The sequence below is a fragment of the Dipodomys ordii genome, unplaced genomic scaffold (assembly GCF_000151885.1).
Source record: "Dipodomys ordii isolate 6190 unplaced genomic scaffold, Dord_2.0 Scaffold8, whole genome shotgun sequence".
Classification (NCBI taxonomy): Eukaryota; Metazoa; Chordata; class Mammalia; order Rodentia; family Heteromyidae; genus Dipodomys; species Dipodomys ordii.
Window position 1 is genome coordinate 1,845,510 of NW_012267224.1, and position 14,462 is coordinate 1,859,971.

Genomic DNA, 14,462 nt, shown 5'->3' on the forward strand with positions numbered 1-14,462 from the left:
CAACTATCCCCAACCATACGTTTCTGGGAAAATTTATAGCAGTCTGTGAATTACTGAGGTATATCAAAAGGATTTACAAATAAAGCAGAAGAGATCCACATAATCCAATTTTTTGAACTTTTCCCATTTTTAAAACCTTGATCCCAAATCCCTAACTTCCTTCCAAATAGCTCACTACTAGGTTGGGAATAATGACTCTAACAAAACATGGCATACTGGGGAATTTTGAGAGTTAACTCATATTTATGTCTTAAAAATGACTTAAGCAGATACTTTCAACCCTTCCTTCCTTAAAATGCACCTGAAGCAGTGAATTCAGTAAAATGCTCTAATATTCATCTCTAAGGAATCTAAATTACAACAAATCCTTTACTGTATTAAATCCTATTGCTAAATGCACACATAAGCAGACAAAGAAAGGCAATTCAAGGAAAATTCTAAAAACATTCTTGCAACTACCGGGCTATTTCACAGAAAAAAAAATGTTAAGAAACGAATACTAAAATAACTGCTTAAATTCTCTATTTCAGTACATATATAATAAACAGAACCATAAAACAAATTCATTTAAAAGTAACTAAAATGTTATTTTAATTTGTTCTCAGTTTCTTCTTTAATTTTTAAGTGTTCTACCAAAGATCAACTTTTCAAAGCTCTAGAACAAAACTTATGTAGTATTACTTTATTAAAAAATACAACAATCATCTGAACTACCCTATTCCTAAGGAATAAAGAACAAGATAACATTCACTAGTCCTTCCCACCTCCCCTCCCCAAATTGCAACAATTTATGCATTAATACCTGCACTACTGTACTGAACAGATTCTACTCTGAGAAGAGCTGGTGTGTTGGTTATCTTCTTCCGGATACTTCACTATTTCTGCCCTGACAATATGCTGTCAATTCCATACAGCATAAAAAAGATGAAGGAAGAAAAGAGAGAGAATATGAAAAGTATGTTTAATGACTGAAAGAAGGAAAACACCAAGGTAGAAAGAAAAATTAACTCATAAGTTTAAACATATCACAAAAGAAATAGCAGAATGTATGCACACAAACAAAAAAAGGAGAGGCTCTATAAACAGTATTCTTAATAATTCAATTCAATTATTAAAATAGAGAAATCCACTGAACTTCCTAGACAAATTAGGAGTTCTGCTTTTAACACCACAATTAGCTTTTTGCTCATTAAGAAGAAATAAAGTGTGGATTTGTCTGCCTCCTCTAGCCTCGAACCTCAGTTCTCAAATTTCAACCTCCTGAGTAGCTATGATTATAGGTGTGAACCACCAGCTCTGGCTTTGCAATTTTTATATGTAACAATACTTACTATTGGACCAAGATTTCCTTTTGTAACTCAACCACTCCACCATTCCTCCCAACCCAAATCTCCATACTTCTAAATTCAATAGAAAAAGAAACAAGTTCAAATGCAGTTGTGGATGTGCATGTAAAAGGGAGACTGAGGGAGGGAGGGAAGGAGAGGGTGACAGGATTTATAGGCTTACAGAACATTGCAAAATGTATGAAAATAGCATAGGAAGCCTTCTATAAACTGTTAAAAGGCGTAGATGAGGTAAGATTATTAGAATAGGGACTTTTATATGCAATGTGCAATGTAATAAAGCCTCAATTAACTTATACTCATTTTTATAAATACAGTTGTGGCACATGTTGAGAAAATCAATACAATATTTAAGCACAACAGCTATTGCTTCTGAATATATAAAAGCTTCTTCTAAATAAAAATGGAAACTACAGTCTCGTGTTTTAAAGTGCACTTAGGGATGAGAAGACCATACGAATCATATATTTCTGATAAAGAGAACCTCTCCAACTTTTTTAGATATGAAAGTATCCTCACTTTTCCATGATTGCAGATTCCATGACTGTTCAGAAAATATTCCTTCATAAAAGCTTCTATTCATTTCTTAACACATACAGAAAAACACCTCACTATGGCTGCTACTTATGAAGACAGTGATAAATAAAGATTTGACAGACAGCTGAGAGTAAATGAACAGGATACTGGAGTGTATGAATATACAAGCTTGGATGTTCTCTAGCAAGCAGTATTAACCTTTAGACAAGAATCATGATTTATCAGGCTCTCAGCTTGATGCTACGGACAGAGAATTACCAACTGCATGAGGAGTGCACATCTGTGAAATGTCGTCCACCATTATCTGACCTCCTTCCACCTACTTGTTTCATGCCAAACTATGGGTTACAATGAAGAGAAGAGAGATCATAATCAGTAAGCAATGATTAACCCAACAAAACGTTGGTTTAAGATCTATCCTATAAACACAACTAGGTTACAGACCTGACTCAAGACATTTTGTTAAGGTACTAACATACATGATTTAATTTTCACCATTTTTATCAAATTAATTTTTAAAAAACTAACAAGGCAACATCTTTCATAGTTGTTCTATGTAACCTAAGGATTTGTACAACTATTCCAAACTCATAGCCATAAATAAGGTTCTGCAGATTCAAACTTTACTCATTACGAGTAGAAAAATGTAATTGTCATGTCATTACTACTTCAGGGTAGGTGGTTTCACAGCAGTTCACTTGTTTACAAGCCTACATTACCTACCAAAAAAAAAAAAAGGCCTTTATTTTTGGAGAAAAAAGTTCACTCAATTATTTTCTGAAATTGGAGTGAATATAAATGAACTGGCACTAACAACAGCTTAACTCTGATCTTGTCAACACATTTCCAAGTAGATAATAGAAATGCCAGTGGTAGAGAGACAAAGCATAAATAAGGAGCCAACCCAAGGGCTAAGCTGAAAGGTATAAGGAATAAAACTCAAATTCTATCCATCATAAAATTGTGCCTTAATCTAGATAGTATCTACCAATGCAAGAGCCATGCTTCGCCAAGGCCAGCATAAGGAGTAAGTCGCAATGAAAGCTAAACTATTTGTTAAATGTTAATATCATTATTCTTGGTATTATACAACACTGAGCTCTGATACATAAAAGTCTAGGATAGAAAACTGAGGTTAACTGGTTTTAAAAGAATATTTTGAAGCCAGGCACCAGTGGCTCAGCCTGTCATCCTAGCTACTCAGGAGGCTGAGATCTGAGGATCACGGTTCAAAGCCAACCCAGGCAAGGAAAGTCCATGAGACTCTCATCTCCAATAAACCACTCAGAAAACTGGAAGTAGTGCTGTGGTTCAAGTGCTAAAGCAGTAAGCTTGAGCTGAAGAGCTCGGGAACAGCACCTAGGCCCAGAGTTCAAGCCCCTCAACCAACAAAAAAAAAGAAAGAGTATTTTGACTAATCAATATATATTCGAAGTAGAAAAAGATTGGGGCTGGAAATGTGGCTTAATGGCAGAGTGCTTGCCTAGCATGCATGAAGCCCTGGTTCAATTTCTCAGTACCACATAAACAGAAGTAGCACTGAGGCTCAAGTGGTAGAGTACTAGCCTTGAACAAAAAGAAACTCAGGGACAATGTCCAGTCCTGAGTTCAAGCCCCAGGACTGGCAAAAAAAAAAAATAGTTTATAGATTACCATATGAAGCATGGATACAACCTGGTAACCAGCACGGTACTTTATATGTAGTAGGAACTAAAAGTAACTATGCTACTCCTTTTCCAGGACCACTACATGTTGCGAGTAACATTCACAACTTTGCTCAAGCAATTTCACCTCTTTAGCTTCACAATCTTCTAATGTATAAAATGCAAGGCTATCTAAGGTATCATATCTGGTTTTGGAATTATGTAAAGGTGAATAGGAAAAAAGAAAAACTAGATATGATATGGAGGCCCATTAGGCAACATTCAGTATCTGAGGGTCTGAGTTGTATATATAAAATGAGTGAAAGCAAGTGCACTCTGGGAAGAGAACAGAATTCCAGTATGGGCCCGCAAGCAGTACCTACATTAAAAGACGCGCCTTAGCAGAGGAGGAGGCTACAATGCTTGATAAGAAATGTACTCACTATCTCACCCATGTAACTGTAACCCCTCTGTATGGGATTTTAACAATAAAAAAAAAAAGAAGTGCCTTAAAGAAAGGTAATACTGAGATAAATTCAAAGATCCTTAGGCTCGGGACACTTTTGTACATAGATGCTAAAGGTAAGACTAACATCTAGCCCATATCTACCATATGGTAGATCGGTCATATTAAACACTTCCATAGGTAATGTGAAAATAATCTGAGAAGACAATAAGCAATACATATTTTAATAAGTTTAGTGAATGTCTCAGAAAAACAAAAATTTCTGTTTATAAGAAAATTCATGCATAACTAATTCAAACCAAATATAGGAAGTAGCGCTGTAGCTCAAGCCTTGAGCTGAAGAGCTGAGGGACAGCGCCCAGGCCCAGAGTTCAAGCCCCACGACCGATAAAAAAAAAGAAAAAAAAAACAAATATAAACTCAATAGTTTACTGACAAATGAAATTGTCAAGGCTTAAAATGTATGAATAAACCATAACTCAAGTATATATGGCCAAATTCAGACTAAACGAAACAAGACATAGAAGTATTTACTTTCCTCAAAGATTATGCAAAATATTCACATGTTCAATTCAGCTTTCCTAGGAAACAATACTTATAAACATATTTTTTCCCTGAAGCTTTGACTACTTTGCAAATGACAACAAAAATCTTAACACTCTGGGAAATTGGGCATATTATTATCAATGGCCCTGATTTTCACATTACCTGGCCCTGGGGTGGGCGGGGGGGTGGGTGAGGAGAGGGGAGCAGGGCAGGAGTGGAGGATAAACGACGCAAATGAAACAATGAAACCTGGGATTGTGAGGGGAAAAGCTTCTGTCATATATCTAATTGTTAAAATGTCTGTGCACTCCTTGAGGACAGGGAGCTATCCATCTCTGTAGCCTGACACTCCACCATGGCCAGCTCCTTTAAGGAGAGAGAGCCTCAAAGTAGGTTGCTGCAGGCTGCTGCATTCACTTCCTTTTCTGCTTCTCTCCTTTTTCTTCTTGTAAAACTTACAAAAATGTGCTGGTAATTCAATTTTATATGACTCTCAAACAGAAGCAATCTAGGGTTAGAACTAATATAGCAGAACCTAAATCATCAGTGAATGGAACTAAAACTAAAACCTCATTTTAAATATTTATGTCACAAGATAAATTATTATAGTGTCAATTCCCATTTGGCTAGTGAATCATTCATTTACCTCTTCTATAAAATACAAAATACTTTTAAACATTACCTTGAATCCATCGTGAATCTCTCAGGTATCATTAAAAACAGAAAACATGCAAAATACATGCATGTCAACAAACAACCTGGACTTCTTACTCATTTTTACTCCCTGATTTCTTTCTCCTCCCCCCTCAACCTTCTTCATTCTCTAATCCCCTCCCTTCTCCCCTTCTGACTCTCTGTCCTTTACACACCCCCTGTCCCACCTGCTCTTTCCTTCTCTCTTCTCTCTCTTGTCTCTGAACTGAGGTCTCACTACACTGCTTAGTTTCACCGGCTGAAGTGGCCTTTGTACTGCTGACTCTTAAGTGCTGACACTGCAGGCCCGTGCCATCTCATGCTCCTAGGGCTTGTTATTCTCTTAAATAAACTTTTAAATACACTTTTTTTGAGAAATATCAACTGTGAAACTCATGATTAAATCAGTAAAGTCACCAATTAATTGGGTTCAAAAAAAGATAATGAGACCTCCCACTATACACAAAGAATTCGGACCAACATCATAGAGGAGGGCTCTAGCAGCTTAAATTCGCCTTCAAATACATGAAGACAGAATTGAATCACAAAGCATAAACAAGGCAGGTAACATCACTAAACACAGCTAGCCTCTCTTCAGTTTATATATGCCTTGGTGGTAAGCCCAAGATACTGGCTTGAGAGGAGGGAGCTAAGAGTTTCTCTGAAGATTTCCTGTACCTGAGCAGGCAGCAGCACAGCTCAGAGTACCAGGGGTTCTTTTCCAGTCAGAATGCCCCCTGTGAAACACCAGCACACCTCCCTTCTAGGATGGCTCCCCAATCACTGACAGTCCCTGTCCCCATTCCTCCAGGTATGAAACTGAAGCTGCAGGGTTAAAGGCTGGAAGGACAGGTGCCCAGGGATCAGTGCGTGGCTTTCGTGCCTGAGGCCCTGGGTTGCATCCTTAGTGCAAAATAAAGCCCAAGAAAAAAACATCTCAGGACTCCTATCCAATCATTCAACAAACCCTATTAGTTCTTGGATAAACCCATCCATGTCTTCCCTCTCCCTTCCCTTGATTCTGACGTCTACCACACAGAAGTAGCAATCCTCCTTCTAACCCCTTCCCAGCAACTGACACCCATTGTAAAAACTCTATCTAGAAACCGCTTTCATTTACTTCCCTGTCTAAATATTATTTCCCCACGCTCTGCTTGGCATTCATAGATCTTCATAACCTGTTAGAAAACTCCCTTTATACTTGACTATATAAACAAACTGCTCTTCAGCTTCCAAATTACAACCTAATCTTTTCTATACAGGTATACTGTATATCCAGGTCCTCTTTCAGCCATTTTCTTCCTCTGCACTGCAGAGTCAATATGGCTGAGTAGAAACAAACTATCAGGCAGGCCTATGTTCAAATCTGGCTTCACCATTATAGCCTAGTAATAAGTTACTTAGCTTCTCCGCAGTGGTTTGATGGTGCAATTATGAAATATCACCTGCCTCAGAGTTATTATGACTGAATGAATTAACAGAGTACCTGCACATATATATTAATGACCTTTACTGGAAGCAAGGGTTATACTTTAAATTCCTTTGGGGCCCACCAATATACTTCATAGGCAACCAATGACCAATGAATCACTTATGATTATTTGATCATCATTCATAGATGGCCCAATTAACCAGACACAAGCATCATTCAGAAAGAGAAATGAACAATGAAGAAATTACTTGAATTCTTAGATCCTTGGGGTCTGTAGGATCAAGCAAATCATCAGGACTTTTCTTTCATATATTCCTCTAGGCCAAAATCAAGTAACTTTTTTTTCAATGTTCCTGGGCTATTTACAAAGGACAAAATATCTTACCACTGCGTCTGGCCAAAGGAAGTCTGAAAAAATGCCTCTGATGAGAATTAAAAGTAGCAAATTTCCAGAGTTCTAAGTATTTTAATGAAATCTTAAGAAACAGCATTTCAGTTGTTATTTGTCCTAACTGCTTTGGCATTCATCACATACAGAGTGACCATAAGAATACGTCACCGAACTACTTCTAAATAAGTTAGTTTAAAAATGAAAAAAAGATAACTTAATCCTTTTAGCAGCATGGGTAGGAGAGAGGTAGAGGATACTGAGAAAAAAATGTTCTTTGCTTCTATCCAAACCACTCTTGCTTTAATTTTTCATTCTGTTAAACATGTGCATTAGAGTACAATTATAATGGTATTTTTAAGTTCTTGACAATTGGCATTTATGTTTGTTTCTTGGCCTCAAACTGTGTAGGAATAGTGAAAGCATATAGAAATCCTCAATAATTGATAACAATTCTAAAATAATACCAAGAACCACTATAATTGTAGTGGAGTGGTTTTAGAGATGAACACATAGCCCTGAAAAAACTTTAAAAAGTACAAAATGAATCTCAATCCATTAATTAGCCACTAATAAAATACTTCTTCAAAGGTACCATAATTTTGCAGAAAGTTAATTCTTCAATTTCTTCAATGAACATTGATTTTTATATACAATCTATTTTCAAAGTGTTCAGAAATATATAAATTGAATGCATATTATATGGAAAAATTCTTGGGTAAGAAATAATTTTAGGAAATATATTAATTTTTAAATAAAAAGTTCAAGATCATCACCTGTGACTGTTCTATTTCTGCTTTGTTTAATTTGATGCCAAGGATTTCTGCAGCAACTTTCTGAAAACACAGGAAGACCTACATAACAAAAAATAGATTTAAATGATTTAAAACAGGCATGCTTACCTTCAAATAAATTCAACTTTAAAAAAATGATAAACAGCAGGAGTTCACAAATACGATGTATTGGATCATTCCAAAAATAGCTTATACTAACATAATTTAAAAGATAATAATTTGAAAATCCATGGAATTTACTGTCTAAACCTACATGTATTCCTAAAAACATTTTTAAAGATCTAACAAGAAAATTAGAGCTACTTTAAAAAACCACAACAATGCACAATATCTACTAGCATAATGAATACCTAGAACTCCTGAACAAAACGAAATAATCTATATTGCTCTGGTTTTTCATTACCAATTTTCTGCTGGTCTTTTGAGCTGGGTTTAGTCCATTTTAAAAGCTCTTGGTTTCAACCTATCAACAACCTTTTTAGGCTTCTTTTCAATTTCAACAAACTCTTGGGTAAAATAACTTTGGTACTCTAGACTGCATTTTATCCATTCAGGGTAAAGGAGCACTATACTGCATTCTAATTAAACAGAAATGTACAAATACTTCATACATGGTAAAAAGACTATGATTCCTGGAGCTCCAGTCCTGGCATTTACAGAAGTGTAACTTTTGCCTCACAAGTGTCCTACAATATTCCTAGTCCTATTCATAACTCCTTACTGAATATTTACCACAACTTTACTAATCTTTGAATTTTAATCAAAAAGAAATGTTTATTCCTAAAAGACTTATGTTATTTATATTTATATTATTTATATTATATTTATGTTATTTATATTTAAGTTCACTGATTGTTTAGTTCAAGGAACTACAGAAAAACTAGTGTGGTGGTGTGGAGAGAAATGAAAGATTATAAAAGAAGATGAGCCAAAAGATGCAGGACATACGAATCATATAGGATTATGAGGGCTGTTGGGATGACTCTGAGTTTACTCTGGATGAATTAGAAGCCACTGGAGGGTAGTACCATTCTGGTAGAATACTACATGCTCATCATGAGCAAAATGAGAAACTATGGATGCTGAAGCAAAGTGATAGTGGGAATGATAAGAAAGTCACCAAGTTCCAGACGCATTTTCAAAGAAGAATCAATAGGAGTTGGTGATCGATGGATGTTCACTAACAGAGAAAGGATTCCATTTTCTTGACCTGAGCAACTGGTAGAATAGATCTGCTATTTATTCAATTGAGGTATTTGAGAAGGGACTATAAATAGCCCAGTCCTGGATGTGTAGACACCCAAACAGACACGCTAAATTGGCAGTTGGTACTAGAGTTCAAGGAAGATGTGTGGAGAAAGTGCTAAAGGAGTAAGTTTAGAAATGAGATGCCCCAGAACTAAGCACTATAGTATACAGTACATCATTTAGTGGGTGCAGAAACAAGAAGGGATCAGCCTAACATCGAATAGGGCAAGGTTGAAGGAAAACCAGATGCATTGGGCTAAAAGGTAGGTGGAAAAAAGTATTTGAAAGAGTGATGCATCAACTATTTTACATGTTGCTACTAAGGTAAGTAAGATGAGGATGAAAAGTGAGTGCTAAAGTCAGTAAAAAAAAAAAAAAAAGTCATTGGTAAGCTTATAACAGCAGTCTGAATGATGTATTTGAGGCTGGAACTGTTTATGAGAAACCTGGAGGAAAGAAACCGGAGATAACTTTTCTAAAGCATTCATCTGAGAAGTGAAGAAAGGCAGAAGGCAGAGAATAGAAAAAGATGTGGAATGAAGAGTTTCTTTGACAGAGTAATTAGTAGACAAGGGGAAAAAAAGCCATCATGATGAGGGAGAAAAAGAATTTTAGAAAGCATCTGGATGCCAGCTGCTCATGCCAATAATCCTAGCTACTCTGAAGGCTGAGATCTAAGGATCCAGGTTGAAGCCAGCCCAAACGGGAAATTCTCCACTAAACTACTGAAAAAGCCAAACCTGGAGATGTGGTTCAAGTGGTAGTTTAGTGCAAAAAAATAAAGCTCAGGAATAGTACCCAGGCCCTGATTTCAAGCCCCCAGGACTAGCGCGCACACACACACATACACACATACACACACACACTCTCTCTCTCTCTCTCTCTCTCTCTCTCTCTCTCTCTCTCTCTAAAGCAATATCCGAAATTAGAGAATTGGAACTAGCTAGGGGCACAGATCCCACAAAACCACAAGGAAGATGGAGATAGGTGGGGTGGGAAGAGGAACTCTACAATAGATAAGATGGAAGAACTAATAGAAGTTGTCTTTTTTAAGTGGAAACAAGATTTTTTTTCCTTTGTTGCTGTTTTTGTTTTCTTTTCCTTTTGTCTTGTTTATCTGTCTTCAGGAGGGTATGGGGTACATAGAAAGGTGGGACAAAAGGTGAACAAATACAGCAGTGATACTAGAAACTATGCTGAAAGTGATCTGGCCAAGTAGATTTCACAGATTGACAGAGGAAGAGAAAGAAAGAGAACTGAGGATACACACATGACAATAATTTTGCCTTACCATGAGATCTCAATTAGGAAGAGGATGAAATGAGGACGTAGAACATTAAGGACTTCAAAAAAGATGTGGGGAAGAGTGTCACAATGCAATGGTATAAATTATACAGTAAAGGTGTAAATTAATTTAGCCTTCTTAGTGAAAATTTGGCAATATCTTTCCTGTTAAGGAATTCCTGATAGGGAATCTATTTAAAGAAAATAATCAAAATGTCAAAAGTGTACGTGAAAATTTTACACTAAAATATGTTCAAAACTTAGAAACAACCTACCTAACAATAGGGACAGGACTAAATATATTTTGAACATAAAGGATTATTAAACCTACTTGAAAATGAGAAATATTCCCAGAGATAAAAATGTTTTTAAAATTACTTATATATTATGATCTTACTTTTTATTTCAGGGATGACAGTGAGCCCTGAAATGTTACCTGCCTTGGTCACAAAACAGTCTCTACCACAACTTTCTAGCTGCATCTGCTGGGCCCTGTTACCTGGCCTCCCTACAGCATATCTGGGCAATGGAGATAGTAAGAGCCCAGTGCCATCTGCTGCAGGCCATAGCTCTAACATCTGTGAACACCAGGAAAGGGAGGCCATGAGGATTGCATGAGGCTCAGTGGTCATCTCTGAATGTTGTGATTATGGATGCTTTCTATTCTTTGTAAATCTCTGCATGTTTAAATTCCTTAAAATAGGAAAATTACCATAACTATAAAAGCAATATGACCATAATAAACATATTACTTCAAATCAAGATACTTTGTCTTCAATAAGAATGAATTTCTTTCAAGAGAAATATTTTTCTTAGGAATGTTACAAAATAAAAGTGAAACATTATTTATAATATGCAATATTTATTATTTTACTTACAGAGTCTCCTGTCTTAGCTGAGACAAAATGGCTACTAAAACCATTTTCTTGGCAAAATCGGAGATGTTTTTCAGGTTTTACTGTTCTCATATGCTCCAAATCAACTAGAAAACAGAAAATACAATATTAAACAAAACATTCCTAACATGCCTAAATTTGACTTACTTTCTAATATTATACTCCAATTTAGACATTAGGTATATAATATTAACTTCTTTACATCTTCTTTACAAACTAGGAATAATAATTATACATATCTTATCATTTTTTTCAGAAACATTCCATGAATGATTAGCAGAAGCCAGCATATAAATGCTCAAAAATTGAATTATCAGACTGGGCACTATGTTGCATGCCTGTAATTTCAGCTGCTCAGATAGATGTCTGGAAGATGGTGATTCAAGGCCAACCTGGACAGAAAGTAAGCAAGATCCCATCTCAATCAGCAAGTGTGGTAGTTCACCTCTGTGATCCCAGCTATGTGCAAGATATAGATAGGAAAATTTTCATGTCTAAGACCAGTCCTGAGCAAAAAGGACAAGACCCTACCTAAAAATCAAGGAAAGCAATAAATAGTTAAGGGCACAGCTAAAGTGGTGGAGAGCTTAGCAAACGTGAGGCCCTGAGTACAAACTCTAGTAACCTCAATAAACAATAAAAGATGATGCTACCACTATCTCTACAAATTTAGGCACATTGATGACCCTCAAAAAAAAACTACTTAATACAAGCATTTAAATATAGTAATTAGGGCTGGGAAGCTGGCTCAGTAGTAGAGAGGTTGCCTTGCATATATGAGGCCCTGGGTTCGATTCCTCAGCACCACATAAGCAGAAAAAGCCGGAAGTGGCGCTGTGGCTCAAGTGGTAGAGCGCTAGCCTTTATCTGAAGAGCTGAGGGACAGCACCCAGGCCCAGAGTTCAGGCCCCACAACCGGCACCAAAAAAAAAAAAAAATTGAAGATAAGGTATACATAATCCAATCATATTTGTCTGAACCAATAATTGCTTTGATAATTAGATGTTCTTTAATATTTGTAATTTAAATATTATCATAAATACCTAATATTCTTCTAAAAAGATCAGCACTATATTGCATGATTTATTCATAATCATGGTTTAATTTTACAATGATACAGTTCAGCTGCTTCCCAAGTCTAAAGTCTCCATTTTGAGAGTAATGGGCCAATGTAGTATTTCTTTGAACAGATGTGAGTACTTCAAAGCAGAGCACAGAATTCAGACCCAATGCTGGTTTTATCCAGCAGTTAATTTATTTAAATGTGATCCTTTAGAAAACACTTTCCCTTTTTACAAGACTACAAACCCTATAAGGCTATTGAGTCAATGCTGTCAAATTATGAGGCAAATATATTCACAGGACTTAGGGACAACTAGACTCTTTGAGTAAATGAAGGAGAAAAAAAAAAAACCTAAACTGATTTCCTGAAGAACAGACCCAACTGACTTGCAAAAGCTTGTATATCTGAAAATCTAGTAAGCCTACATAATAGTCATAATTGATTATCAATTTAAAATACTATTCTCATACTTCATAAAAGGTTTTATTTAAAATTATATTGGAAGTTTTTAGTGTGAAGACTCAAAAGATCTTTCTCTGGGAGCCCTATTTATTTTGATTTACCTTGGAAAATAGGGAGTTGTGTTTTGTTTTCTGGCCACAAGTTGCTATTCCTTAAGTATCACTGAAACCTTACTTACAGGAATAGGACCTAAGATGTGCAGATGCCATAGCAGCTACCTGTAGAAAACTAAAATACTAAGCTATTAGTACTGCCAATTATATATCTAGTTCATCATAATTTTGAAACTAGAATACTTCCCTAGTTTAATAAGAATAAGAACCAGCATGAACTATGGAAAATCCCCAGTGAAATTTCTATTCAGTTAAAAAGACAAGAAGTTGTGTTATAAAAGTCAGTTTACATTTGTCTTTTCTAATAGAAATGCCTATCACTGCTTAATCAAAGAAATATTTAGCAACAAGCATTTATTGAGCCAGACACTATTGTAAGCCATGAAACACAATATGAAAAGTATCCAATCCATTCCTTCAAAAAGAATAACTGTCAATATTTAGGGGGGAGGGGTAAGGCCATTAAGATTTATAAAAATTATTTTAAGTAACTGACCTCTCACAAATGAGATAATAGATATAAAAGAAAAGGCACAACACTTCCCTACAAAGCTATCCCCATGTATTAGGATCCCGTAACCAACATTAAGAAGATTCTGCTACTATCTTAAGTGATCTAAATGTGTTCTCCCAAATTCTGTCAAAATGTATTTGCCCAGGTGATAATATCAAAAGGTGTGAGGACTTTGTAGGATGCAATTGAATCATGAGGCCTGAGTTTTTATGGATAAGATCAGAATTCTTATAAAAGGGTTTGAAGGAGTGGGTTTGGTCTTTTCTGACCTTCTGCCAGAAGAGAACACAGCAATCTAAGTGCCGTCTTGGAAGGAGAGATGGGGCCCTGATATTGATGTACCAGTGACCTGATCTTTCATTTCTCAGCCTCTAGAACTGTGAGAAATAAATTTCTATGTTTACAAATATACTCAGTTTCAGAGATTTTGTTATATCAGTACTAATAGGACAGTTGAGTAATTCATCCTAAATAAGACAGATGAAAATGAAGATGTAATTTTAGTAAGACACTGGCAAAATCTTTTTCTTCTTCAACATTTAGGATCATTCTTAAAATTATTGCTAGTATATCTATCATACCAATAGTAACACCCTCACTGTTACAATTTCCTTACCTTATTTAATCACATAATTTTTCTACATCTTACATTTTATTTTTGAACAAAGAATTAAAATTTGATATAAGAAAAGGAATCAGAAAAATAAAATTTAACTGTCATAACTTAAAGGTGACAATTAACATTTTGATGTACATCTTTTTAATGTCTAAACAGTAGAAAGATAATGGAATTAATACGTACAATTCATTTTAAACTTGTGTGTAACTATTTCAGAGGATATCCATGTTCAACAAATATTTGGATGCCTATTATGGCAAGGCATTGTCCTGGGCAAAGAGATTAGGATTACGGAAGGCTAAGATGTGAGCATTATGGTTTGAAGCCAGCCCAAACAGAATACTCCTCTATTAGCCAGCAGGAAAAAACAAGATAGACTGTAGGTTTGGTTCAAATGGTAGAATCTAGCTATGAGTGA

At 35.7% G+C, this 14,462-nt stretch overlaps 1 protein-coding gene across 3 annotated transcripts in view; it reads right to left on the reverse strand.

Annotated features, from left to right (window-relative positions):
* Nucleotides 1–14,462, reverse strand: part of Rab28 (RAB28, member RAS oncogene family) — a 64,760-nt gene that overhangs the window by 1,313 nt on the left and 48,985 nt on the right. For 2 of the 3 annotated variants that reach the window (XM_013009164.1, XM_013009166.1), the window contains exons 5-6: nt 11,256–11,359; nt 7,828–7,905 (exon numbers count right to left, since the gene is read on the reverse strand). In XM_013009164.1, coding sequence (XP_012864618.1) covers nt 7,828–7,905; nt 11,256–11,359 — 182 coding nt within the window. Of the gene's footprint in view, nt 1–802; nt 898–7,827; nt 7,906–11,255; nt 11,360–14,462 lie in introns of all 3 variants that reach the window. The other variant, XM_013009165.1, reaches the window with a different exon arrangement.